A 27,335-nucleotide genomic window follows, 5' to 3' on the forward strand; every position below is an offset into this window, starting at 1 on the left:
CTTGCTGTCTTGCACCCCTGACGGCATGAGCAAGTCTCATACTTGCATCAGTCTTTTACTAATAAAACCAGTAAAAAGCCACAGCATGGGACACACAAATCGCAGTGCTGGATAAAGGTGTTAAATTGTACACTTTTAAAATTTGAATTCAGGGGGCTGGGGATTTAGCTCAGTGGCATAAGCACCTGCCCTGCAAGCAGGCAGTCGTGAGTTCAATCCCCGGTACCGGAAAAAAAGAAAAAAAAATTTGAATTCAATGATGGGTGAATTATGCTTCAATTTTTTTTAATCAAAAAGCTAAAACAACAACATAAAAATTCCAACCCTTGGATGGTAACGAGAACGCTGCCCAGAGTCACCATCGGAGGCAGCAGAACCATCGAAGAGGCCAGAGAGGGCAGGTGCCAGTGGGAGAGCATGAGGAAACCGCACCCTCCCTGAGGACAGCAAAAGGGGGCAGGTGAGCCACCCAAGGCCCTTGTGACCAGGTAAGGCACCATCCTGCTCCTGGGCAGCAGGAGGTGAGGCCCTGCCCGGCCACGCTCACGCCTTCCACACACATCTCCTGGCCCCGGCATCCTCAGGCCTTGGAGCAAGAAGCAGCAGAAGCGATGATTTCAGGGTAGTAGAAGTACTCAGCACAGGGTTTTAGAGCACCAGTAAATCCAATCTCAAAACTGACAAGTATGGTTATTATTACTTTATCTCCCAGTCGGCCTTTAGCAGACAGCTACACAGGGCCCAGCTGCGGACAGTGTTATGGAATCAACTTCACCTCTAGTTTTGTTTTCTTGTTTTCTATGTTGGTGGAACAGAAAATCCCGAACAAGGTGAGGAGGCATGAAGGGCGTAGGAGGGTTTCTCACAGGTGCTGTGGGTCAAGCGTGAGCCCAGCGCTGCAGGACCTGGCTGAGAGCTCCCAGCAGGCTCAGTGGGCAGTGTCTCCAAACAGCACCAGGCCGACAAGTTCAAGACTCAGCGCCAGCTTCAGAAGGGACAGTTTCCAAACCACTCCTCCTACGGTACCTCTGGCTCTAGGAAGCGTCTCCTTGTGTTGCAGCATCTAATGTGGCTGTACATGGGCCCAGGGACATAAGGCTGATTTACTTCCCTGAAGGTGAAGGAATCGCAAGTTGGGAAAAGTGGAAATCCCCGCAACTGCCATTTCTACCACCATTCAACCTCAAAGAGTCCTGACATCCTGGGCGGTCAGCATTCAGTCACACTGCCCCAGTATGGAAAGGTGGAGCTTTGCAGAGATGTGCAGACAGTTTCTCTCTGATGTGCCAATGGACAGCCTCTGGGGGGCACCAAGGGGCCCAGGCACCGCTGGGGTCCAGTGTGCAGGGAGTCCTCACACAAGGAGTTTCCAGTATTTCTCATGTTCCTGAGCTCTTTAAAACAACAACTTGGCAAACCAGGGATCTAACTCAACAGCAAAGAGGTCAGAAAGGGCAAATTTAACACCGTAAATAAAAACATACCCAGGAAATAACAATGCATAATTAAGACAGACTCCACCCTATTAGCTAACAGCTAACAAAGACCAGCTGACTAAGACACCCTAGGAGGGTGGAGTAAACTTTCAGAACAAACTAGTAGTTCAGAACACTGTAGTATGCTGGGGGAAGTCACAATCAATGTATTAAATGTACAGAGTTCCAGGTTCTGGGTGACCTGTCCCACCCACTCACCCTTCGCAGAGTTCCCTACACTGCATCTCCATGTAGTGCAGATTTAAGGGCAAGGAAACAAAGCACAGCATGAAGGCACTGAGGGGTGGAGACCTCAGGGGACAGGGCCGTCCTTCCCTATTAGCTATTACACTAAGTGTTAAGGCTGGTATCTAAGTGCCCTCCCCAAGCCTTGTGTGCACAAAGGTGGGGCTTCTCAGAGGCGGCTGGGTCGAGGATGCGGAGATGTGGATTAAGGTTTGTGATGTCTGAACCAGTCCCCTAACCGGATCACCACAGTTTCAGGTGTGGCTGAATGGATTTCCTGAAGAGGGAGGACCCACCTGCATGTGGGTGGCACCAGTCAATGGGCTGGTAGCCTGGACAGCACACAAAGGGACAGAGAGGCAAGCGCACTCCCCTCTGCTTCCTGCCCACCCTGCCATGGACTGTTGCTCCTCTGTGATGCCCTCTGCCATGCCACCCTGCCTCAGAGCCAGCCAATGGTGGGAGGAAATCTCTACAAACTATGAGATAAAATAAACCTTTTGTCCTTTAACATGTAGGTGTATAGGACATTTTGCCCCAGGAATGAGAAAAGTAACACTGAGTCACTGCTAAATGCTAAGCTCTGTATTAGAAACAGGTTCTTATGACAAATAATTCAGGGCCTTGCCCTGAGTGACTAAGAAAGAAAATTATCAGCTAGTGGCAAAAAATCCTAAATAAAATATTAGCATATTCCACAGAGCAATGTATACAAAATATTCAACTGATAGTGTTAATTACTTGAATTTGAACAGGTGCATCACTAGGAAATTTACTAATGTGAATAAATATATTAGGTAAAGAGATAATACAATAATCACAATAGAATCAACAACATTATTCAGATTTTTAAAATAAAAAATGTCTTAGAAAATAAGAAAGGCAAAACATTTGTAAACTGATAAAAAGTTATGTCACAAACCATAGAACAAATATAACACCCAATGGTGGAAGACAAAAAGCAAGACCAAGATTCCTATAATAAAAATAGTATCCAAGTCACCCTGGATATATACATGAGTGACCCTGAGATAAGAAAAAGAAGAAAAACTGGAGAAAGAAAATGGCCATTATTTATAGATGAAGTAACTGATTAGGTAGAAAATCTATTTTAAAAATTGGAAATATTAGGAGAGTTCAGAAACTTGCTAGTAAAGATCCAGAACTCAGCAATGTTCCCACATGCCAGCGATGCACAATCAGAAAAGACACCATGTGCAGGGAACAGAAGGGGTCCTGAGATTCCCCCCCACCCCCGTAACTTACTCATTCTAACGCACAAAAAGAGCCTTCAAAATTGGTCACCAAGTTGACAGTGGGGTCCAACAAGGTAGCTCCACTGCAGGGCCACTGCCAAAGCCACCCAACCAGAGCCTCACAAGGAGCCAAGCACACAGTGACTCTGGAAGGCCCCTGCCCAGAAATCACAGCAGGGGGCTTATCCCACATCTGCAGCTTTCAGAGTGGTGATTTAAACTCTGAAAAGTTAATGAGCATGTTAAAGACATTCTTACATGATTTTAGATAGTGATATTTACCAATTTAGAAATTACACTTGGGAAATTTAATTTTGTTTCTTAGTTCAGTGAAATAATAACATTAATTTACCCTGCCCAGCTTCCCGAATCACCACAGGAGGAGGCATAGGAGGTAAGTGCCAGCCTGACTGGGCCACACCCATCGACCTCCAATCAGTTGGGGGAGCTGGGAACACCCCAGGTAATTTCCAGTGCATTTGCGCTGGGGGGGGGGGTTGGACCATTGCTCCCAGTGGTTAGGACCCTGCCCAACATCTTAGACCACCCGAGGAGGGAGGAGGTACAGGTGGTCCTGCAGGCCTGACTGGGCCATGCTCAGCGACCTCCATTCAGTCCCAGGGGCCAAGGGCGCCTGAGGTGATTTCCAGCAAGCCTGGGGGAAACTTTGGAACATCACTCGAAACCGGAAATGACAAAATTAAAGACCAAAATGCAATTTCAAACCTCCAGCCCATCCCATGCAAGCCTAGGAACCAAGTACATAGAACAAAATATAAACCATCCACCTGAAACAATAACAACTGAAGTAAAGAAACAACTCTGGGAAGCTATAAAAGAACTCAAATCAGAAATAATCTCCTAGGTAAAAGAAGAAATGATAAATGTAATGAAAGAAATGCTGAACACATCTAAAGAAGACATAGTTTAAAAAAATTAAGAGGAACAATGCAAAAAGATGAAAACCCTGAATGAACAATATAAAAAACAAACAGAATACATAAAGCAGATTCAAAGAGATACACAGGAAATCAAAGATTCCACTGAAAGTTGCCAAAACCACTTCAATGAAAGTGAAGACAGAATTTCAGACCTCAAAGACAAGATTGCAGCGAGTGAACAGGAAAGGAAAGATCTTTTAAAAATAACAAGGAACCAGAAAATAACAATTCAACAGCTGCAAGATGATGCAAAGAAAAATAACATAAGATTGATAGGGATAAATGAAAAAAAAAGGGACAACACAAATGATATCAAGAGGCTAGTTATAGAAGTAATAGCTAAGAATTTCCCAAATGAGAATGGAAACTGACATACAGATCAGTGAAGCATATACAACTCCAAATAGCCATAACCAAAATAAAACTATACAGATATATAATAATCAACCGCCCAGAAATCCCATGTAAGAACAGAATATTAAAAGCTGTTAGAGAGAAAAGACAGATCATCTATAAAAGAAAACCTATCAGAATCAACAGATTTCTTAACACAAACAATGAAGTCAAGAAGAGCATGGAGTGAAGTATTTCAGATCCTAAAGGAAAATAATTTCCAACCCAGACTGATGTACACTGAGAAACTGTCCTTCAAAATGGATGGAGAAATAATATTTCCATGACAAAGAACAGCTGAAGAACTTCATGATCATCAAACCAACCCTGCAAAGAATACTGAAAGACATTCTTAGATAGACATAGGAAAAAAACTACTAAGCAAGGCAGACAAACAGAGTAGAAAGGTAAAGAAGCAATAGCAGAAAGATAACATGTCAAAATAAACCAATATATATCAGTTATAACCATTAATGTAAATGGCCTCAATTCACCAATTGAAAGAAACAGATTGGCAGAATGGATCAAGAAACAACATCCAACCACATGCTGTCTACAAGAAACCATCTAACTCAAAGGAAACTCACACATTGAAAGTCAAAGGATGGGGGCTGGATTTAGCTCAGCAGCATAAGCGCCTGCCTTGCAAGCAGGCAGTCGTGAGTTCAATCCCTGGTACCAATAAAGACGAAAAAGACAAAAAAAAAGTAAAAGGATGGAAAACAATACTCCATGCAACAAGAACCCCCCCCCCAAAAAAAAGCAGGGGTAGCTATTCTATTTGCAGACAATGTGAACTTCAAACCAAGAATGATCCAAAGAGATAAAGAAGGTCACTACATACTAGTTAGGGGAAAACTTCAAGAGAAAGAGATAACAATCTTAAATATTTATGCACCAAATTTGGGAGCACGCATCTATACCAAACAAGTATTAACAGAAATGAAAAATCAAATAAGCAATAAAGCAATTGTAACATGAGACCTTAACACACCATTGACACAAAGGGACAGATCAACCAGACAGAAAATCAGCAAAGAAATAATAACATTAATTTACACACAGTATCTTTTGAGATATGATTACACTTTTCACAACAATGACAAATATGTTTAAGTGCAAGGAGTGGCTTCCCCTTCCTCTGTGGTGGCTCCCTGTGGGTGCAGGAATCTGCTACTCGAGCTGGAGCTGGACTGCAAAAACCCAGCCTCCTGCAGCCTTGCAGTTGGACAGGGCCAAGCAGAGCCAAGACAAAACAGTGAAGCCAGGGAGGACCACAGGGCTGCATAGCTCCCGCTCTGAGCTGGGGACAGGGTCAAGACTCTATTGGGTCACCGTTGAGGGTGTGACAGGATTTCTTTTTCCCATTTGTCCTGCGTTTTCCAAGTTTATACAGTGAGCAAGCAGGCATTACTTTTATAATATGTCTTTTAAAAATTTTAGCCAAACAGCTTCTTCCCCAAGCTGTGTAACATCATCTTAAGATCTACAGCAGTCAGGGTGAGAGTACAGAACACACACTTCTACACTCTGACTTCAGTGCAGCAAAATGCAGCAAGAAACAAGGCCAGGTGCGCAGGGCATCATCACCAAGGGCACCCAGGAAACCCACAGCACCTCCACTCTCCAAGCGCAGAGACAGAGGAAAGCAAATGTCACTATCGCCCCACTGGACACAGGAAAGCAAGAACCAGCAGGAGGCAAGGACAGGAGACTGCCCAGCCACGGGGGACCCCGCAGGTGAGTTAAGGAGCCCTGGGCCTGCAAAAGCCACTGAGACACCAGTTTCTCCACTTTGTGGCAGAGTGCCTGGGTATAACAGAGAAAGACTTTGTCCTGAGTCAGCCATCCAGCTTCCGCTGTCTGCTTTGGATCCAACCCTCAGCATAGCACTCGTGTCTTTACACATGTGCAGTAAACACAGACGCGCCTGACCCTCACCTTCCTTCACAAAGGTGTCCCCAGAGGCGTTGGATTCAGGCCACATCACTTAGTGGCACCAGTTCTCTGATGTGTGAGAAGCAGCGGGGAAGGTGCCTGCTGTCTGAGTGACATGTAGAGAACGAGCTTGGGTGGGAGTGCTTTAGAAAAAGAGCAGATGCTGATTACAGGAAAAGGATCAGGGCCATTAGCAACAAAAATATGGAGAATTATTAAAAGGCAGGAGAGAGGATACAAACAGCAGAGGAAAAGGGCCTGCTTCGATTAACACGGTCTGGGCGCTGACAGCGGGGAGGCCACAATGGGGAGCAAGCAGGACAGCTGGGGGCAGCCGGCACAGGAGGCAATCGAGGCCTCTCCCGAGGGAACACACTGACCAGTGTCGGGTCGGTCAGTGTCCACCAGACCCAAGGGACAAAAAACAAGCATGGCCCAAACTACCTCTCCCCCATGCACATGGAGAGGATCTCAACATAAGGGGTTGCAAGTGGGCAGCCCTTGGCCAGGCAGGCCAGGACACTGCCCTGGCTCCCCTGCTCCCTAGCTTTCCCCTCCCTCTGTGTGCTATTCTTCCATATTTCACACACGAACACAACAGCGCTGCCATTGATCTAGCTGGCTGTTGAGTGTACGCTGTGAATCTTTTCCCCAAACCCTGCACCAGTAGGAAATGTGAGTGGCAAATTCAGATATGTTCATCACAGACCTGAGCATCAGGCAAAAGCAGTAAAGCTGCCATGCAGGTGAGAGAGGCTGAAGTGGGACACAACCAGGGCGTTCGCAGTGGCAAGAATCAGCGAGAACCAAGAGCATCAGTCTGGTCCCCGCAGTGTAACTGAGCCAGCCAGTGAGTGAGGCCAGGGGAGGACAGCAGCCCCAGCCCGTGTCAGCGGCAGACACGGGTTGTGGCTGAGCCCAGGAGCAACAGTACATGGACAGTGATCTGCCAGCTCTGTGCACAGACCTGCGGGCTCCCAGCATCATCCGAGAGCAAAGCTCTGGGCTACGGGTCCCTGGGGGTGGACCAGGGACCTGGAGGCTCTGTAGAGACGACTGAGAAGGACAAGGCAGAGAGAAGTGGGCAGTGGAGGAAGGCAGCTCTCAGCCAAGATGAGCTTACAGAGCAAAATTCTTCAGCACAGTAGAAAAACTATGAGAGGCAACCAGGACAAACAGTAACCCAAGAGGACTCACCCGACGTAGGCAATGAGACCACGGAGGTTTACCAAGACCCCGGTGTCGAGTGCAGAGCATGCCCTGCTGAGGAGGAGGAGGAGGAAGAGAAGGGCACAGGGCCATGGTGCTATGATGTCTCTACCTCTCTACTGTAACCTTAGTATAATCTCGTGTAGTTACTAGAAGGGGAAGAGCTGAGTTGATACAACTGTTGATGAGAACGTAAATGTCTACAGCCACTGTGGAAATCAGTATGGAGATTTCTCAAAACACAAACACTAGAAGCTCCATCCGTTAAAGTGTCTCCTGGGGAGGAGACTGGCTGGAACATACTAAAGAAGTCGTCACAGTTGACACACAGTGCAGAGCCTTTGTAGGGCCCATGTACAACTCCCAAGGATTCACTCCAGGAATGCGTAACCCAGCACCATTCCACTTACCAGGTAAGTCCCCATCTCCTTCTCCAGGAGGACCTGCTTGTACAACGAGGCATCCATGTCCACCTTTAAAGCCTGCACCTTCCTCTTGACCTTCATGCTGTGCTTCTTTTGCAGCCAGTAAGGAAGGAGAGACTCCAGGATCTGGTTAATGACCTGGGAGGTGATCAGGAGGGTAGCCAGGCTCTGGAGAGAAGCACACAAGTCACGCTTGGCAATGCAGCCTGAAGCCATAACAGGCAAACAGTTGTGCAAAAAAATGGGAGCTTCAATAAGTAGCGTGCTATTAAAACAAGGCTTTGCAGGCTGTGTTAAGAGTTTGTTCACAATTCACAGTTTTTCACAGAGAAGACATTAAAATACAGTAAGACTGAAATACAGTGATAATGATCAGAACTCGGCAAGAGCAGCGGGACAACGAACTTGAAGCTGAGCTCTTCACCCCTCACCCTGACCACAGCACGTGGACCTCGTGACACTGCCAACTTGGAAAAACAATGTGACAACATGTTTCAAAAAATTAAATTATAAACTGAACCCTCCTTCTTCACATCAGAAAACAGAAATAGAAAGGAAATTTAGAGAACCACCACCACGGGGCCACTGCCACATGTCGGGATACTCTTTCCAATCACGCATGAAAATAAAATCACAGTCACCCGTGCACACGCTTTGGCAGACTGCTTTTCTCATTTCATATATAGCAAGCATTTTCCTGCTTCACTAGAGCAGTCTTTTCCCTTCCTACTTGTGCGCTGCTGGTCAATTAAGTTTTATTTCCAGCTTTACCAGGGAAACACACTGCTTCCGAGCATCCGCAGACAGGAGCCCCAAGCCACTCTGAGGCCTTACTAGGGGGAGCTACGGTTCTCTTTTCTCGGAAAAGCTACTCCAGGGGTTTCCAGAGAAGCTCAATTGATTTCCACTCTCCCCAGACAGGCAGGGTGTTTCTACTACACCTTGAACTGCTGGCTTTATGATTTGATTTTTACAGGAGCCTCCTGCATCCCATTCTTGACAGATGAAGGGGATCCTACAGTCTAAGCAATGTGAAGCCAGCCCCCACCCCCACGGGACCAGAGAGCAGGGGCACCTCTAGCTTGTCCACGTCAAGGGATTCTCTTTAACTTCCCTGGACTTTGAAAAATAATTTTTCAAAGGTAGCAGCGTATCTAGTATAGCTGTTCAGAGCACAATATTTAATTTTACTTCTACATGAGCTGTTAGTACCACAACTATAAAAGATTATACACATTTTTAAATTTCATGAAAAATTATCCCAAACTCTAGCACAAGGACCTTGGCCTTGAGACACTGGTGACTACAGTCTCAGAGTATCAGAACCAGGAAAAAACAACTTTTACTGAGAACTGGCTGAAGTATGAAAATCACAATCTAGAAATTAATCACATATACAATTTATCAGTCAATGATATTATATGTTCCAAAAACTGCAATGCACCAAAATAAATGCATGACTTTCTCAAGCATTTCAGGCCCTACTGATCTGTAAAGTTTGACAACTGGTTAGTTTAAAAATAAACCCGCAGGTTCTGTTTAAGGCTACACCAGTCAGCCCTACCCAAGACACACACAAAAGCTCAATCGCTGGACACAGTTTTGCTTTAACAAAACTAAACGTATTACTGCCTGATGTGATCAATTTTGCAAGTTGTTTATGTTTAATTTGCTTTCTGTTAAACACGGTCCATGGTGCTAATGCTTTAAATCTAGAATCGGGTTTAGAAAATGTAAAAGGTTTTACTTGTAAAACTACGAATTTAGAGATGACTGCATTACCCAGGCGGAGGATGCCACCTCAGGACCCGAAGAGGCCGCTGCATTCCTGACCTCACACCCACCTGGCCCAGAAGCTTCATGTCCTTCAGGACAAAGGCGATGTAGAAGAGCGAGGCGAAGCAGTTTAGGAAGTTGAACTGCGGAGAGAGAGCGACGTTAACCACGCTCTGCAGGACCCACGACACCTGCAGACGGGTTTAAGCCCACAGCAAGGACTCCACTCAGACAAGAGAGTGAGTCGGTGCCTCTACCCACCCCGCCATGCACAGCTATCAACTCTGCAGGAGCCAGAGAGGCGACAGCAGGGGAGCCCCGAAAGGCGCCAAGGGCACATGGAGTCTGGGACCAAGGAACATGCCTCCTAGGTGCCCCCCGGGGAGAGACAGAGACCAAGACCCAGCAGGCAGGTGTCACACAGAGCCCCCAACACCAGCCAGCCCTGCAGAACCAGTGAGGAGAGTCGGTCAGGCCAGGGACACACTGCACTCAGCCCCGAGGAGCGGTGCCAGGGGCCAGCAGCCACGGCTAGCAAGGCCGTAGGACCCCATCTCTGCCAGGGCAGAGCTGGCGCCCTGCACACCTGTCCGGGTCCTCAGTGACACTACGGTTGGCTGGGACTGTGCTCTGCCACAGACACACCACCCTCCCCCTGACTGTAAAGGCTGCTTCCACTCAGATGGCCCTGGAGCTTCCAGTCTACCTCTTGCTCCCGCCTAGGGGAACATGTGAGGCTCTCATCCTTTAATAAAATGTTTAAATGGGTTGATGCCTCTCTCTTCACTAAGCAGACTGCGGATACCCAGAGACTGCTGACTAATAAAATGTTCAACAAGATGATTGAAAGAGTGACAAGGGAAACCTGTCTAGAAGATGGGTCACTTTTCACATGAGGGAACAGGCTGTAACACTAACTTCCATAATTTAAAGTGTCATCACCACACATCTGTGACAGGACTGCTAAACACAGCTGCATACATTTATTCCCCAATCTTGCCTATTTATATGAAGTACGTTAACAATCTTGTATCTTAAATTAGAAACGTCATATTGACACTTCTCACTTTTTGGGTCTTTTGTTTTTTTGTTTTGTTTTGTTTTTGGTCTTTTTGAGACAAGGTCTTACTACGCAGTTCAGGCTGGTCTTGAGCTCGCTTTGTAGCCTACACTGGTCTCAAACTCACAGCCAATCCTGCCTCAGCCTCCCAAGTGCTGAGATTACAGGCGTAAGCTTCAGTTTTGAACAGTACACTTTAGTTTCATCATTCGAGCGGATTTGTACATAAAACCTCTACTTACCACCAAGACTTTCAGAACGAGGTGATTCTGATAAGCAGATTCCAATCTGTGATTCTCTAGAAGATTAAGAAGGGAGCTTCTGTCAGGTAAGAAGACAGTGTGGGCTCACTGGCCCAGGCACGGAGGGATCTGGGCTCAGAGCAGACTTCTGGCCCTAGAAGTCTCTACACACACCGCTCTGTGGTCACAGCCACTCCCTACAACCATCAACAGCAAGCAGGGATGCACTTCTGGTACTGTAACACCAGTGTGGTCTGAATTTATTTATAAAATATTAGCACAAAAAAGAAATTTAGAAATTTGGAAACTGTTGGCAAATTATTCTAAACAGGCCACAAAAAAAAGAAAGAAAGAAAGAGCAGCCCCTGCAAGCTGGGCACAATGGCATACAGCTCTGATCACAGCTGCTCTACAGGCTGAAGCAGGCAGATCATGAGCTCAAGGTCAGGCGAGGTATCTTAGCTACGTAGGAAGACCCAGCTTCAAAGTAAAATACAGGGAAAGGCGGCTGGGTATGGGGCTCAGGGGCAGAGCGCTTGCCTAGCATGGAGGCCCCGAGTGCAAAAATCAATGACAGGGATGAACCTCAACCCTCCCTGGGTTAAATCCCCAAGACAAAAAAGAAGAAAAAAGCCCTGCATAAACTAAGTGATTTCCATCCGTTCCACCCTCCCAGGAGCCACAATGTGGCCATATCAAGAGCACAGGGTTGTTCGGATGTGTCTGGATTAGCCTGGCTCCACTGTTGGCAGTTGGAACCTGGCTGAGCATCCACATGTTTTATCCAAAAAAATGGTGAAACAACACTACACAGTGCCCTGAGGAGGTGACAATGAGACACTGTGGATAAAGCACTGGTGGGCCACTAGAGCATGCCACACTCAGGAACTCAGAGCCGTGGCAGGTGTGCGGGGGTGCAGTGTACACCTGTAATCCAAGCCCTCAAGAGGCTGAGGCAGGAAGATCAACATGAGCTGGAGCCCCGCCTGGGCTACAGAGGGAGTTCAAGGCCAGCTAGGGTTACACAGCAAGGTCCTGTCTCCAAATAAACAACACACTGAGAAATGAAACAGAAATACCATACAGCTGTGGTGACCAGGGAGCCGGAAACAGAGACCACAGCTCACAACACGGGGGTGGGGTGGGTGGGGGGTATCGGGAGGACATACACACCATCTCTGGCTCAAGCCCAGAGAATCTCTGCCTTCCTGCAAAAGCCACCCCACGACACTCTGCTCCCAGAACATTTCATAGGTGCCAACAAGAGAAGACCAGGCGTAGAGGCTCACCCCAAGCAGTCAGGAACTCGGCAGCGCAGCGATAAAGGCGGTTCATGATCTCGATCACGATGGCATAGATGACACTGGGCACGTACAGGAGGACACCAGTCCACTCGGTCCCACTCTCCTGGTGGACGCTCAGAGCCCAGTCCTCCAGGTCAAAGTAGATCATCATGATGTACAGAGAGAAGTAGAGGCAGAGGCACACGAAGGGCAGGGAGACTAGATAGATGCGCAGCTGCCGCTTGTAGCTGGGGTAAAGGGGCTCCTCCCTGCCAGTGACTGGATTGACACCCAGGACGCCGTGGAACCCGGGCCGGGGCTCCTCGAACTGTCTCTTCATGACCAGCGTCCCCCACCTGTAGGTCATGTCAGCACAGCTGCGCTTCCACACCTCCAGGATGACCGTGGACCAGGTGAGGTTGAAGGATGCGAAGACCACATACTTGTCGTAGTCCTCCCACACGAACAGGTAGTATGGCAGCCCAATGATGGCCATGGGGATCAAGGCGAAGGTGAAATACTCCAGAAACCCGAAGTATAGAGCGATGGTTTCCCCAAAGTAGCTGCGAATACTGTCTGCGGTGGGGGAGAGACAGAACTTGAGCCTGGACCGTCAAAGACCTCCTGTTCAACCTGCAGTAATGCTTGTTCATCTTTTCAGGTAAGTGCGTTAACCTTCAACACCCTCGTCTCCCAGTGATGCAGCGTGCAGACCCCACCCGTCACTGTGCCCAGCTCACATCTCCCAGCCTGAGGCTGCTCTGCCGGACACCTTGACTCGGTTTCCTATTACTTCCTCAACGGATGCCTTCTTCCCAAAAAAAGACTCTTCTTGGGGCTCGACCTCGTCTCCAAGGTGCTAGCTGAGCTCAAGTGCGCCTTTGGGTGTCGAATGTGTGCTTCTACTTTTCCCCCACTTTGGTATTAGAGCTGCAAATGCTCCTTGCCAAGGAGCCTCCCACCTGCAGCCTCCTGATCTCCCGTATGCTAAACAGAGAGCATTCAAAAGCACAAAGCCAGATTCCACACACTGGCTGTAGAACAGCCCACAGGACACATTTATCACTGCTGTCAGACGCAGGCCGCCTCAACTTCTAGTGTTCCATGAACCTCACACAACCCCACAGCCCCGCAGAGGGGGCTCGGACACCTACCTATGGGCTGGTAGTGCAAGGAGAAACGGGTGTACCAAGCATCCTCCAGCTTCCTCAGGGCCTCGTGGTCATGCAGCGGGAACACTTGGAGCACAATGCCAGACGTGAGCAGCCTCCGCACTGTGGAGGGAAAGCGTGTCAGACGACATTGGACCAGCTGGAGACTGTGCACTACCTTCGGCGATGCTGTGAGGAGGCCCAGGAGAGAGGGACACTGTGCGAGGTCACAGTCAGGCAGCCCATTCCACATGTGCTGGGGCTCCTGCTCCTCAGGCTGTAAGCAGCTTCACTATTATCTCTGACTAGGAAAGCAATCCAAATCCATGTATAAAACCCTAAAGGGTAGAAAGTAGGGTAGGAGAGGCCAGTTTCCTGTCCCTACTCCCCCAAAGTCAGTAAAAATGGCGATTTATGTACAACCAGACTTTTAAAAACACATTTATGAATAAACAATTTTTTTTGGTCTTGCTATGCAGTTCAGGCTGGCCTTGAGCTCACTTTGTAGCCCAGGCTGGTCTTGAACTTGGTATGATTCTCCTGCCTCAGCCTCCTGAGTAGTAGGATTACAGGTGTGCACCAACAGACTGGGATGAATAAAGAATTTTGAAACAAAATGACATCATTTCATTCTCATTGCATTGCTCTGCAATCTTTTCTCACATAGTGTTTTTACCATTTTTCCAACTCCAATATAAATGGAACCTGAAACGTGCTTGTAAGTGTCACAATTGCACCTGTATGAAATGTTATCATTTAATCTTCCATGGAAGATACCTGTCTCCTTTCCTGCTGTTATGAGTAACGCTCCAGTTCTTGTCCAACACCTTTCCCCACCTGGAGACTCTTTCTGTACTCTGTATACTCGGACACAGAACCGCTGGACCCAAAGGCACAGGCATTCAATCTGGACACACACTGCGAATCTTCCCCTGCGATACTTCACCCACTGCCCTCCCACAGAGGTGAAGGTCGCAACACCTTCCTTTGGTTCTTGTGGGTACATGTTCGTCTGTTCTAATCAAATACAAAGACGCACCCACTATCGGGACGTCCCAAAATCAGCCTAAGATTGTCCCCTTTCAGCATAGTTTAAACACTCACGCTCACTTGGAAAGACAAATGAAACTAACAAAAGATGGCCTCCCTTCCTAGAGACAGAAAATAGGAGGAGGTGGCATCCTCTGGCTGCAGAGGTTATTCAGTTACTTGCTGGGGGTGCTCCTCAGGAAAAGCATGTCCAGGGAACATGGAGGACGCTGCCACAATGCCCTGGGCTGTCCAGCCAGGCGAGTCTCAGTCCTGTCCCTGGCTAAGGCTAAGACTGAGATCAAACCCTCTGTGCAGACCAACACCACTGCTCAGAAGTACAGGGCTGCACCAAGAATGCCTCATCTCACTGCTCCCCACTGCGCAGTGAGTTCTGTGGGCTGACCCGCTCTCCTCTGCTGGGGTGTCGTCCTGAACCCCTGCAGGTCTGTCACCAAAGATAGACAGCTGGACCCGAGCACAAGCCCCTCAGTGAGACCAGCATCATGGACAAGAAACAGGACTGAAGGTCCCAGTGCGGGAGTTTACGGAGGCCAGAGATAAGCAGTAGGGTCTGGGGACAGGTTCCCAGCCAAACACCTTCAGAGTAGCTTAACTTCTCAGAAACAAAGGAGATATCTGACACTAAAAACAGGAAAAGGCCTGGGTCTGAAGAAAAGATTCCTAAGTAAGTTAGACAGGGCAGAAAAGACTTTCAGAGCTAAGCGGTGATAAAATCCTCCTAAAAACTGAAAAAGGTATACACTCGAAATACCAGCAGCCAGGGCACAAAGACATATGGTTTAAGTTATATCAGTCACTGGTGCTGTCAAATCCATTTTTAAACTATTTCCCCTCTACAGTGTTTCCATGGATTTTCCTTCAGTGAACATGAGTTACAGGCGGGCACCCACAAGCATTCCCGTGCTCTTCTCCTGGATTTGGGGGTACACAGGCTGTCACCTAGTCCCTCTGATTTCCATCCATTTCAATTACTGCACCCAGTTTCTTTAGCTCTGGGCTGCGATACATCACCTAAGTCATTACTGTACCATTTCCAAGTTATTTTATAAAAGATGACCCCACCCTACTATGGGAGCGTCTCCAAGCCAAGTCACACCAGTCGGTGCATTGCTAAAAATAGGGCTGCGACTCCTAAGTTACTAGGTTTCTCCTCGCCATCCACGCCAAAGCACGGTTCCGGTTTCAGCTCCTAAAAATAGTTCGCTTTTCTTTAAAACTCTCCAATCTCCTCCACTCAGCTAAGAATGAGATTCCAAGGCAGAAGCTGGACCTTGGGTGGGAGCAGGCTCTGGCACCAGTCAGTCAGGAAAACAGCAGCAATACAGCCGTGTTCCTGCCTCCAGGGCGCAGGTGGGTGCTGCGCAGCACAGGTGCAACTGGCAGCCAGGGCCCAGGCAGCCAGAGGAGCCATGTCCGGTCAGGGGCGCACTCAGGGACCAGGCTTCTGGCAGATGCACTAATAAGACAGAGCAGCACCAACGCAGCACCGCGCCTGTCCGTGGTTTATGTGATACATCCACTCCGAAGGGAAAGGCACAGTCTCTCAGGGCTCACTACAGTGTGCTGTGCACAGGGAGGAGCAGGCCATCCCGAGTGAAGACGCCCTTGCCTCCTCGCCTCCCACCGCCCTGCAGCCCCCGTACCCACCGCAGGTGGGTGCCCTGAACAGTGTGCTCCTGTGTGGGTGAAAAAAGTGCTCTTGGGGAACTTGTGTTCTTAAAACACATTTTATATTCTGTACTTGTGTTTCATTTTTATCCCTGCTTACTACAAAGGCACAAATATATACATATGGCAAAACACAGTTGTGTGTGTGTGTGTGTGTGTGTGTGTGTGTGTCTGTCTGTCTGTCTGTCTCATGGTGCCTTTGTAATACAGGGCTTTTGTTCACTCGTACAGATGGCTGATCTCATACACCGCTGCACCTCCCTCCATACAGTCATATATGTGTCTACAGCTTCTCAGTACATTCCTAGTGCGTGACACTGACTTGAAACCTACTCTATTACTTTTATAATGCCAATTAAAGGCTGGTGAAGATGCACTGTATCTGACTACCCTAACCTACCCGTTCTTGTACACGGAAGATATTTAAGAACCTCCTATAATGTACTGCAAGAATAACTATCTGATATTAAAGCTCTGAGATGTGTCAGGTCTTGAATTTGTCCTTTTTCTGTTATTATAATGAAATACCTGCAGCAGACTAACTTTATGAGAAAAGAGGTTTACCTAGTTCATGCATTCAAAGACATGGCACCAGTACCACTCAGTCCTGGAGCACACAAGACAGGGTGTGATCACATCACCAAACAGAGAGGACAGAGTGCCCAGTCCTCTCCAGGGTGGACACTTCGATGACCTAGGAACTCCCACTAGAGCCACCTCCTGACAGTTCTATCATCCCTTACATCACCTCCTGAGGATGAAGTCTCCAATTCAGGAACCCTAGGGGACTCACCAAGACCATATGCAAGCCCCCGTCACTCCAAACAGAATGTGGAGCCCCTGTCACCCCAAACAGAACGCATCTGAAAGCCATCTGGAGATAGAGCTGAGTAACATCCATGTACAGTTAACAGCTAAGCAGCCGTGGGTCCCTAACCCCTTTTCTAAAGGAATCTTCCATCTGCTTTCTGCACCTCAGTGAAGAAACAGCAGAAGCAGGTGGTCTGAGGGCAGCACAGGGTCTTGGCAGTGAACTGCTGCCAAGCTCAACACCTGCCAACCTGGCGAGGGACCGACAGCCAGCCCTTCCCACTACCTGCACCTGGGGGAGCCGGGAGGAGCCCCAGTGACTTATCTCTCAGCATCCCCCTGCCCCAAAGACATGCTCTCAAGAACATGACTCTGCTTAGTGAGGCTTCATCCTGAAGCACTGCACGTGCACGCAGCAAGCAAACCCAGAGCCGCTGTGTGTCAGATGAAGTTGCATGGAGCCTTGGACACACCTGGTGATTTTTAAAAAGCCTGGCCACTGCTCAGTGCAAAGGGGCAGTGTGCCTGGCAGACAAAGTCTCCTCCCATCAGCCTTCCACAAAACCTACAGGACTAACACGCCTGGCTGCCACGGATTAATCTACTCAAGAGCTGGGATTATAAATTTTGTGACTTCTGAATTTGCGCCTGAAAATAGTTCACAATTTATAATTATGCATCTATTATTTCTTCTTCAGCCAAGTATGATATACACCATAATAATGCAAAAGAGACACCAAATTTTATGGATTACATTTCCAAAGGTATAGAGAAATGCAGAATTTAAAAATCCTGGTCTGACAATGTAAATGGGATTCTTATCCCAGATGATATTTTAAAAAAAAGCACACGCATGCACGCACATACACGGCACACATACACACAGGCACGCACACACACACACAGGTACGCATATACTTTCCCAAAGGCCACGAAGCCTGCAGTGCCTGAAGAAAGAGCCTCCTGGTGGAGCTGGAGCCTGGGCTGGAAGACGACTTGCCTTGGGCTGGCAGCAGTGGCTGGGCAAAGGCAGCCTAAGGCCCAGTAGAAGAAAGAGCCCCTCCAAGGACAGGGCTCCACAGAGCCTCTCTGCAGGACGTGCTGCCAGGCAGGTCTACGCAGCATACCACGGTCCCCGACCCGGCTTGCTAACACAAGCACTTCCTTCCAACTGACAACCTGGGACAAGAGGAGGTCCCTGAAGAATCATAAAGAAACCATCATTGAGCTACACAAAAGTACGACAGGAGACAGAGAGAGAGAGAGAGAGAGAGAGAGAGAGAGAGAGAGAGAGAAAGAGAGAGAGACAGACACACAGACAGACAGAGACAGAGAGAAACCACATCAAAAAATTATATCATGAAGCACTGAAAAATGATGAAATTCTTCATGAGCTTGTAGAAATTAATGCCAATGTGAAAACATGGTCAGAAAAACTGTACAAAACCCTAAGAAAAGTACCTAAGGACAAAGATCTTTAAATGTTACAGGCAAGACATAAAAGCCATTTACCTACAAATAATTTGCATCCCTACGGAGCACATAATAAAGGTAACTTTAAGAAAATGTTCCTTACTGGCCCTGAGTCAAGGCCGGCAGCTTCCTGACACTGTTGGTTTCAAGCAGGAGCCTAAAGAGACGTCTTTCTATAGTCTGTTGGCCATTTCAGAACTTGAGCAGTAGAATGGTCAATTCATTACAAAGAAACAGCTTGAAGCAACCCTTCCCCACCTGGTGAGCAGCTGTGAGTGTGGCAGGCTGCAGTGGCCCAGGACAGAAGCCACCAGCATTTATTAGGACCCGTGCCATGCCAGAACCTGGAGTGCAGAGAAACCAAGCAACCTCTCCCTGCCCTGGTGAGTGGTGTGAGTGTGGCAGGCTCCAGCAGCCCAGGGCGGGAGCCAGCAGCATTTGCTGAGACCCGTGCCATGCTAGGACCTGGAGTACCAGGAAGCTAAGCAACCCCTCACGCCACCACCCCCCTCCCGCCTGTTTTGTTCTGTTGAGCTTCAATATACATGAAGGTGTGGACGGCTATTTTGAGGAGGAACCTACAACAGCCATTAGTGACATCCCTATTGTCTGGTTTTGAAAACCTAAATCACCTTCCTCATTCTGTTCAGATCAGTTTTATACTATGTCGTTTTGTATGAATTCTCTGTATGCGAAGACATGGACAACTATTTGGAAGAAAACGAGATAATATGATAGACAGTGAAGATCTCAGGTTGTCTAGCTTTGAAATTTATATCTCTTACATTGCTTTCTTATGTCCTATTTTGTTCTGTTTTGTTGTGTTTAATTTTACTCCCTTTAAAATAAACAGAAAAGAAAGAAAATGTTCCTTAAACAATGGCAATCTTTAATCTCCACAGCCACAGAACTGTGTCCAGCAAAGGAGCGGGCACATGACAGTGACTGTCGAGGCACACACAGATAACTGAAAGGAGACCAAGGTGAGCAGAGGGTGCCCACAGTCACACTTCCTGAGGCCTCCTGAAGCCACACGGATGGATAAGAGAAGCAAGGGAAAGACCGTGACATCCACCACAGCAGAGGACACTGCACTTAGGAAAGCAGGCCACTGGGAAGTTAAGTAAAAATCTATAATGTTAAATTTCAACTGAACATATTATGGCCAGAATATTTCTACCTAATTTAACTGGCCATAATATGTTCAGTTGAAATTTAACATGGCTTGGTTTTGTTTTGCAATTTCTTTCTTTCTTTCTTTCTTTTTTTTTTTTTTTTTTTTTGGTACTGGGGATTGAACTCACAACCCTGTGCTTGCCAAGAAGGCACTTGTGCTACTGAGCTAAATCCCCCAAGCCCAGACTTTTTTAAATAAACAATAAATGATAAATGGAAACTTGAGATTACTGGCACCACCCTTTTGAGGTTTCTCCTATAAATAAACCATTTATCTCACTGGGGGTGGGCTAGCCTCTTCCACCCACCAAGACTAAACTAAGACTGTAGGTTATCAACCAAGGCAAATGATGTCATCCACATGCCCTTGCTACTACTAGATCAAATTAGCTAAGTGGCTGTCCATGTAATCTTATTGGTCAATTATTATTGAGCCCATGTTGTACCCATCTCATGACCTTGCTCCATAAACTTTCTCAGAAAGGTAGATTTGTTGGTAACCCACTTTCAGGCCCCCTCCTGTGACTCAGGAGCTGTCTCTCAGTAAGTTTTCCTGCTCTTAACCTCTATTGTTCCTTAGTATTCATTTTTTGGCACGTCTGACATCCAGCAGCCTGGAAGTTACACTTCCCCCGTATCAGTGACACACAGCTGCTAAGCGGAAGCCAGGACACATGCACATGAATACCAGCGTGGGGTTTTATCCTCCCAGAGGATGCAAGGTGGCCTTACAGTGGCAACTCAAAGGACCTAAACCAGGCACACAGGAGGGCAGGCAGCCCTTGAAGCTAGAAATGGATCACATGTGTGGGGCTAAAGCCAGGCCAGCCCTGAAAACACGGAGAGCCCAGAACAAGCCATGTAAACAAGCTGTTCTGGCTCCAAGAAGGCAGGGGCCCAGGCTAGTCAGGCACACAAATTGCTGGACAGCAGGGTAAAAATGACTCCTCCTCCTGAGTGCATAAATAAACCTACTGCAGTGGCTGAGCAGCTCCTTCTCTTCCATGTGGAGAGGGGCTCCCTGACCCCAGGACCCCAGCTTTCCTCTCTTTCTCACTCTCTCTCCAGTCTGCCGGCTGCTGGGGACATGGAGAACTGCAGCCCGTGGCTACACAGCACCAGCAAGGCTGAAGTGTACGGAGAACAGCAGAAACGCTGCAGCCGTGGCACTTTCTGGGTTGAAAGCGAATTTGGAATCACACATTGCAGTAAACTCATTCTGCAAAAGAGTGTTCCCAATAAAGTACACAAAACCAAAAGGCCGTGAGATTTGGGCGCTGTGTGCCCCTGGAGCTACTTCAGCTCTGCTGCCTGTGCCAGGTCAGCACCAGCGGGGTAGGGGTCCGGGCTCAGAGACAGCCAAGCACCTGGCCCCCCATCTTTCACCACAGATTTTCATTACAGCACAATGTGGGCGGGCTGGTAATCCCAGCACTCAGGGAGGCCGAGGCAGGAAGTCCAGTGAGGGCTCTCCAGGGGCTTAAGTGACAGCCTGTCTCAAAATGAAAACACAGGAGGAGGCCTAGAGATTTAGCTTAGTACAAAGGCCGAGTTCAACCCTTAGTACCACACACGTGCACATGCATACACACACACACACACACACACACACACACAGAGCCAGCTATTGGCTGTGAGATCTTTAAAAAGCAGCGAACCACACAGAACACGTAGTGGTGAAAATGGGCACTGTCTCCCTCCGCTGGCAAAAGACAGGTCCGCGTTCCGTAAGGCTGGGTCAGCATCAGGGTGAAGAGGAAACTGCTCTTTATCAAGTTTGCTCTTTATGCAAGGGCAGTGGATTAGGAGGTGTGCCTGTCCGCCCGGCTGATGGCCTCACTTACATATCGACTTCCCTGGATAGAGCTTCGCGTGCGGGTACCCGGGGATCATCCTCTCCTCCCTGGCTCTGAGGTTTTCCAGCTCATGCTTGACAATGAACTGACACTCTGCCATGGTGAGGAAATCGTCATTGTCATCTAGAATAAAACACAAACTTGTTATTTTCTCCATCATCAAAAGAAAGCTCAGCAGAAGACTCCAGTTGCGGGAGACTGGAAGTACTGATGTGACAATAGCAACAGACGGAGGAGTGATCAAATGTGAGACTGGTAAATCCAACAGAACACAAAGCTCCTTCGAGCTTTTCTAGGAACACAACATTCTGGTTACGCTTGCTCACAATACAACTCTCCGCCCACCTGCTGGCTGTCACATGGCAAGGCACAAAGGTCCAATTGCTTGGTCTCACTCAGTGCGAAGAGGCAGAAGCCAATGCGGTCTTGAATGCTGACATTTTCAGGCAGGGATGGAGGCGCTGAGTTTGCCTACATGGGAAAAGCCCTTCTTCAAACTTCTAAGCCCTTTTCATTCCCTCCAGAGTCCGCTGTTGCTAAGAGAAGAAAGCCTGGGGGAGCCTCATGATGTCCAGGGAGGCGGACCTGCTCAAAGGAGGTCCATCTGGCCTGACCCTGAGGCTGCTGGGGTGCAAAGGTCCCCTGTGCACCTGTCTGAAGAGCCCTAGCCCAATCCATCATGCCTGAAGCTTCGGCTCCCCCACAGTGAGCAGATCCCAGCAGGAAGCATTCCCTGTGGAAGCTCTGGGGGCTGGCACACACGCAGCCACCCTCCCCTGTGTGGGAGGAGCCAGAGGGCTCAGGAACCTGGTTCCCAGGGTAAGGACCCTCCACTGTTTCCTATCCGGAGATTTTCTACACCAAGTGAGAGAACATGCATCACTGTGAAACACAGAGTGAATAATACCACCAGCCACACATGCATCCTTCCCCGAGGGGGGGTGTGGGTGGCCTGCCACAGGGTTCTGCAAATAATGTGGCACTGGAACACTGCCTTGCACACTCACCGCCTCGTGGTCTAGGGCTGCTTTCTGCTCTACTGTGGAGCATAGTATTAATTTCAGGGAGGCGACACTGTCCACAAAACCCTTGCTGTCTGGCCCTGACCAACTCAGCAGACACTGGTGTGTGACAAACGGTGGGACAGAGGGGCCCACTCACCGTGGAAGCCTCTGAAGCTGCGCCGGGTGTCATAGGTGAAGGCGCGCATGGTGCCATCCGTGCATTCCCGCACCAGCCCCACTGCCTCAGCGCCCAGCAGCAGGCGCAGCCCCGAAGCGCCCACGAGGTACAAGTTCTCCTTGTTCCCCAGTGTCTCCTTCTCCTGCTTATTTAACAGGGGTCTGAACAGCAACTGGGCACCTTCCAAGACAAAAGGTAAGCTCAGTCTTAGAAACAAACAAAACTGAACACTTCCGAGTAATAGAATGTTTCTAGTTTGGTAAAAGGGAAAAGAAATGTTAATAGTTAACACCATTTCCCAAGGTATAGAAGGCTTATCTGTCCCTGAAGTGCGGATCCATTTTTGAGAGGACACTGTACCACGACATCATCACTGAGGCACCTGACCTGACAGCAAAGCTGTCAGTTGACGGACACAAGATACCCTCCTGGCCCTGAGGGCCCTGAACCCACATGGCTGGTGTGGGAGCAGAGGCAGAGAGGTGCTGGGGTTGCTCACAATCCCCGCAAATGTTCTGGAGGAAACAGCACCTCAAATTCCAGCAGTAAACACTTGTGCTTTTCTTCCTTCTGGGCACAATTATTGGAAGGAAACTTTAATCTAGTTTGATTCAAAATTCTATTTTATAGGCATTTATTTTATAAAGTCTTGGCCAATGCTTAGGGTGGCCCAAGGTGCTGTTCCGTGTGACTGAGGCGGGGTCTGCTCTCGGCACCCTCTGCCTCCCCACCCACTAAGCCCTGCTACCCAGAACCAGGGCCGAGCGGGTCTGTGGGCCCGAGCCCTGCGCCCCTCCCCGTGCTGCCGCTTCAGGGTCACACACAGGGCTCCAAGGGGAGCAGAGGCAGGGCCAGGCCGCCAGCTGATGGCACCTGGGTTGCAGCCACTTCACTCACCTCCGTCTTTCTTTTTAGCAACAATTCTGCTTTTCAGCCACTCTTTGGTCTCTTCTTTGACATCCTGAGCAAGTTCTATGACCACCAGAGGCGTGAAAGAAGTCTCGTAAGTGTCCACAGCCGACAGGGTCACTTTCATGCTTGACGAGCTTACTGGAAATGAAAATGAAGAGCCAAACTGAGTTCTTCTGGCAAAGAAACACACTGTGGACCAAAGGCACTTCCTCTTAATTACACCGAAGTCCACCTTCCAAAACGGGCCAACTTCTCACAATCCACAGGGTGTATGAGAGGCTGGAGGGCGGTTCACAGCACAAGAGTAAGAACCGCACCCCCCGGCAAGGAGGATAGGTGAGCAGAGGAGGAAGAAAGCATGAGCCCAGAGTGGGATCAGAGGCACACAAAGGGCCAGCGAGACTGGATGCTGAAGACACAGAGCTTTGCTACTGAGTGATGCGAAAAAGCAGCCATTAGCTGTGGGTGAGAGGAGGCAGAGGACAGAGATGGGTTGGCACCCACCTGTGGCCCCTGATCACACAGCAAGAGGTGCTGAGGCTTTCAGCCCAGTGACCCCAGTCACCAGCAGGGACTTTCAGAGTCACAAAGGACTGGCCTGAGAATCTTCACAGCTCAGTCAGGACAAAGAGGAAGAAAGTCACACAGGAAAACAACAGAAAACCAAGGGAGGGAAAAACTTCAAAATGCTCAGAAAAATACAGACAAGACACTGAAGGGCAACCGTTAGATGTCAAGGGACATCACAGGAGGAACCATGAGGTCACCAAGGCTTCCCAAGGAACACAACCTCCGGCTCCCACCCCAGGACGGCATCCTTCTCCATCAGACGCACTGAAGGGTCAGAGGGCAAGAAAAGGATGTCCAGACACAGTGCAAGAGAATGCGGTCCCAGCACTCGGCCACCAAAGAAAATAGGACCAGGCCAGAGATGCAGCTCAGCAGGGCAGCACCTGCCCAGTGCAAGACAGAGTTTGATTCCTGGTAACAACAACAAGAGAGGATAAAGGTGTTCTCGTAGTGGAGGAAAAGACTGTTGATGCCAGGACCTGGAAGACAGCAGCCTCCTCTCCAGAGGCATCCACACCCCTTGGACTCCCCACATCCTGCTCGAGCCAATTCCCTTTACTAAATGCACAGAGCACATCATTCCTGTGCTGGGGTCCGTCAGCATCTGACAGCACACCACTTACTCTCTAAAACTCCAGAGGAATCAAGTGAAGAAGTTACTTTGTGCTGGGTGTGGTGGCGCACTCCTATGCTCCCAGCACTCAGAAGGCTGAAGCAGGAGGATGACTGTGAGTTCAAGGCCAGCCTGGGCTACATGGTGAGTTCAAGGCCAGCCTGAACCACATGGTGAGACCCTACCTCAAAAGAAGGAGGGAGGTTAAGCACACAATAAGCAGGAATATTAATTTTCCATGAAACAGAGCTTAAACCTAAGGAAAACAAAGTCATCAGAGATATTCCAATTCTACGTATTTTTCCTGCTAAGTGAAATCTTAGTTTTGAATTGCCTACCATACAGCTCTTATCAAAGACCAGCAACATAGAGCTCAAGACAAAAGGCCAAAATGAAACCACATTGCAGAACCTTCTGGGCTAAGGCCAAATTCGATGTTTCAGAAATAAGTGAGATAGTCCCCAAATATTAACAGCAAAAAACTTTTAAAAAATTTAAAACCCCACCAAAATATAAACCTCAAGCCAAAATCAGGACAATACAGAGGGGGCACTTCCAAAGGCTCCTTCCTGACACTCCGGGGTCTCCCAGCCCTCTCCGCATGGGTTCCCACAGATTCTCTTCACCGCTTACAGGGCAGAGTCCCTGCCAGGCGTTTCACGGGATCACTGTGGAGAGGACACTGCCATGACTCGGGCACTGAATGCCCTCACAGAAGCCTTGTCCAGGGCAGCACTTACTACCCCTGACTCCCGCTCCTGCGGGAAGTGGTGTTATCTCGGCTCAGGCTGGAAGGACCCACTGCCCTCTACCCCACCTTGGACCTCAACCTCCACTGCTATGAGCCAAGATTGTTTCTCCTTAGGAGGTTCACTGTCACAGGGGCTCTGTTAGGGTAGCATGAAGCTGATTAACACACTTCTTTCTTTTGGTAGTGGGGATCAAACTTAAAACCTTGTACTTATCAGGCAGGTGCTTTGTCACTGAGCTGTATCCCCCACTGCTAATTTTATTTTATGAGTACTAAATATTCCTAATCCTTAATTTAATAACCAATTACTGTATTAAATACTCTTACCAATCTGTGGAATGAAATTAACCCAAAAATGCCTCACATTTTAAGACGAATTCACAAGAACGTCAGGGTACTCTTCAAAGCCGTGTGCGGGGTACCTGCCTGGTTCCATGTCCTGCCCTTTCCCTGGATTCCTGTAGCAGGGATCCCAGTGCCCATGGGTCTTCTCTCCTTTCTTTGTTTAAGATGATGTGTCGCCCGCACTGCCCAGCCTGCTGGTAATAAGAGACACAGGACTAAGTGTTCAACCACAGTATGCACAGAGGAATGGCAATGCCTCGCTGGGGTATCCCCAGGACATGGACACATGACATAGAAAAGTCAGCCCCAACAGCTCAGAGAAGGGTGGCCAGCCACCAGTGGAGAGCAGCGGCCTGGGGCTGCCACTGGAAGGCATTGTGCCTCTGACACAGCGGGGACCTGAAGGACACAGAAGTTTATCTCAGGGGCTTAGTTTACTCTAATACAGTGCCCTGGACTATCCTAGCAGCTGGGGCTTTGGTGTCCCCATGGCTTTTGCTGCAGGCTGTCCACACTACTAGCACGGCACGAGGAAGAAGATGGAAATTCCAGTTCAGCTCACAGCTTCAGTTACGGGGCTCAGGCAGTTTCCTATGCTCCTCCACAAAGTGGGAAATAAAAGTCCACACCACACAGTGCCTGATGCACTGTGGTAACACAGGTGGGGCACACAGCTTGACACAGCAGGGACACAGACACAGTAGTGTTTAGCCAGGCTGATGGCACACACATTCCACCCGAGAGGAGGCTGAGGCAGGATGATGGAAAGCTCAAGGATAGCCAGGGCAACATACTGAGACCCTTACTCAGAATAAAAATTTAAAAGGGCTGGGGATGTAGCTCAGTGGTAAAATGTTTGCCTAGCATGCATGACACTTGGGGTGCAATCCCCAGTATAGCAATAAAAAAATAAATTGTAACATTTTATTACTAGCTACTCTTAATGCTCTAGAATTAAGCTCTCTCCAGAGAAGGTTTAATTAGTTCTGACCAAGTTTCCAGTTCCAAGCACAAGAACAAATGTGATAAGGTACAGTGAAACAATCAGCCGTAAGTAGACGTCTACATAGCTTTTCATAATGTATTTGAAGGAGATGGTATGAGTCCACTTTACATTACTATAATAAAATGCCAGAGATAATTAACTTATAAAATGAAAGGTTTATTTTGGCTCTTAGGGATTCGAGACCGAGCAGCCTATTGCCCTGGGCTTCTGGCCAGGTGGCACATCCGGGCAGGAAGCTAGGCTCACCCAGTGGGCCCGGAAGCAAAGAGAAAGCTGGAGTGTTGAGACTCCACCCCTCAGTGACCTCGGGACCTCCTACAAGGTGGGCTCCACTACCTCCTGGGCCCCTGGCAGGAACACACTCACGTCAAGCCATGCCAATGCTCTTGTCGCGGCAGTCCATAACATGCTGTTACAAATACTAAAGACAATTCTAGGCACACAGCCAATGAAACTCCAATTTACATCAAAGTGATGACAGACTTCTTCCATGACCTGCAGGATGCTTCTTTATCTTGGTCCTCT

At 48.4% G+C, this 27,335-nt stretch overlaps 1 protein-coding gene and 1 non-coding gene across 6 annotated transcripts in view; one reads left to right on the forward strand and one right to left on the reverse strand.

Annotated features, from left to right (window-relative positions):
- The window catches only part of Ano10 (anoctamin 10), a 115,001-nt gene that overhangs the window by 79,464 nt on the left and 8,202 nt on the right, over nucleotides 1-27,335 (reverse strand). For 2 of the 5 annotated variants that reach the window (XM_013160363.3, XM_013160361.3), the window contains exons 2-10: nucleotides 25,886-25,995; nucleotides 23,511-23,663; nucleotides 22,593-22,793; nucleotides 21,420-21,554; nucleotides 13,399-13,518; nucleotides 12,251-12,820; nucleotides 10,962-11,017; nucleotides 9,728-9,802; nucleotides 7,869-8,051 (exon numbers count right to left, since the gene is read on the reverse strand). In XM_013160363.3, coding sequence (XP_013015817.1) covers nucleotides 7,869-8,051; nucleotides 9,728-9,802; nucleotides 10,962-11,017; nucleotides 12,251-12,820; nucleotides 13,399-13,518; nucleotides 21,420-21,554; nucleotides 22,593-22,793; nucleotides 23,511-23,663; nucleotides 25,886-25,895 — 1,503 coding nt within the window. In that variant the 5' untranslated portion in view covers nucleotides 25,896-25,995. The remainder of the gene's footprint in view (nucleotides 1-7,868; nucleotides 8,052-9,727; nucleotides 9,803-10,961; nucleotides 11,018-12,250; nucleotides 12,821-13,398; nucleotides 13,519-21,419; nucleotides 21,555-22,592; nucleotides 22,794-23,510; nucleotides 23,664-25,885; nucleotides 25,996-27,335) is intronic. The other 3 variants (XM_003476871.5, XM_013160364.3, XM_063260994.1) reach the window with 2 other exon arrangements.
- Nucleotides 18,502-18,638, forward strand: LOC111753673 (small nucleolar RNA SNORA2/SNORA34 family). Its single transcript, XR_002788458.1, has one exon. It is a non-coding gene; the product is annotated as a small nucleolar RNA SNORA2/SNORA34 family (small nucleolar RNA).

The sequence above is a fragment of the Cavia porcellus genome, unplaced genomic scaffold, assembly GCF_034190915.1.
Source record: "Cavia porcellus strain 051 isolate PalLab524CR breed Dunkin Hartley unplaced genomic scaffold, mCavPor4.1 scaffold_14, whole genome shotgun sequence".
NCBI classification, from domain to species: domain Eukaryota; kingdom Metazoa; phylum Chordata; class Mammalia; order Rodentia; family Caviidae; genus Cavia; species Cavia porcellus.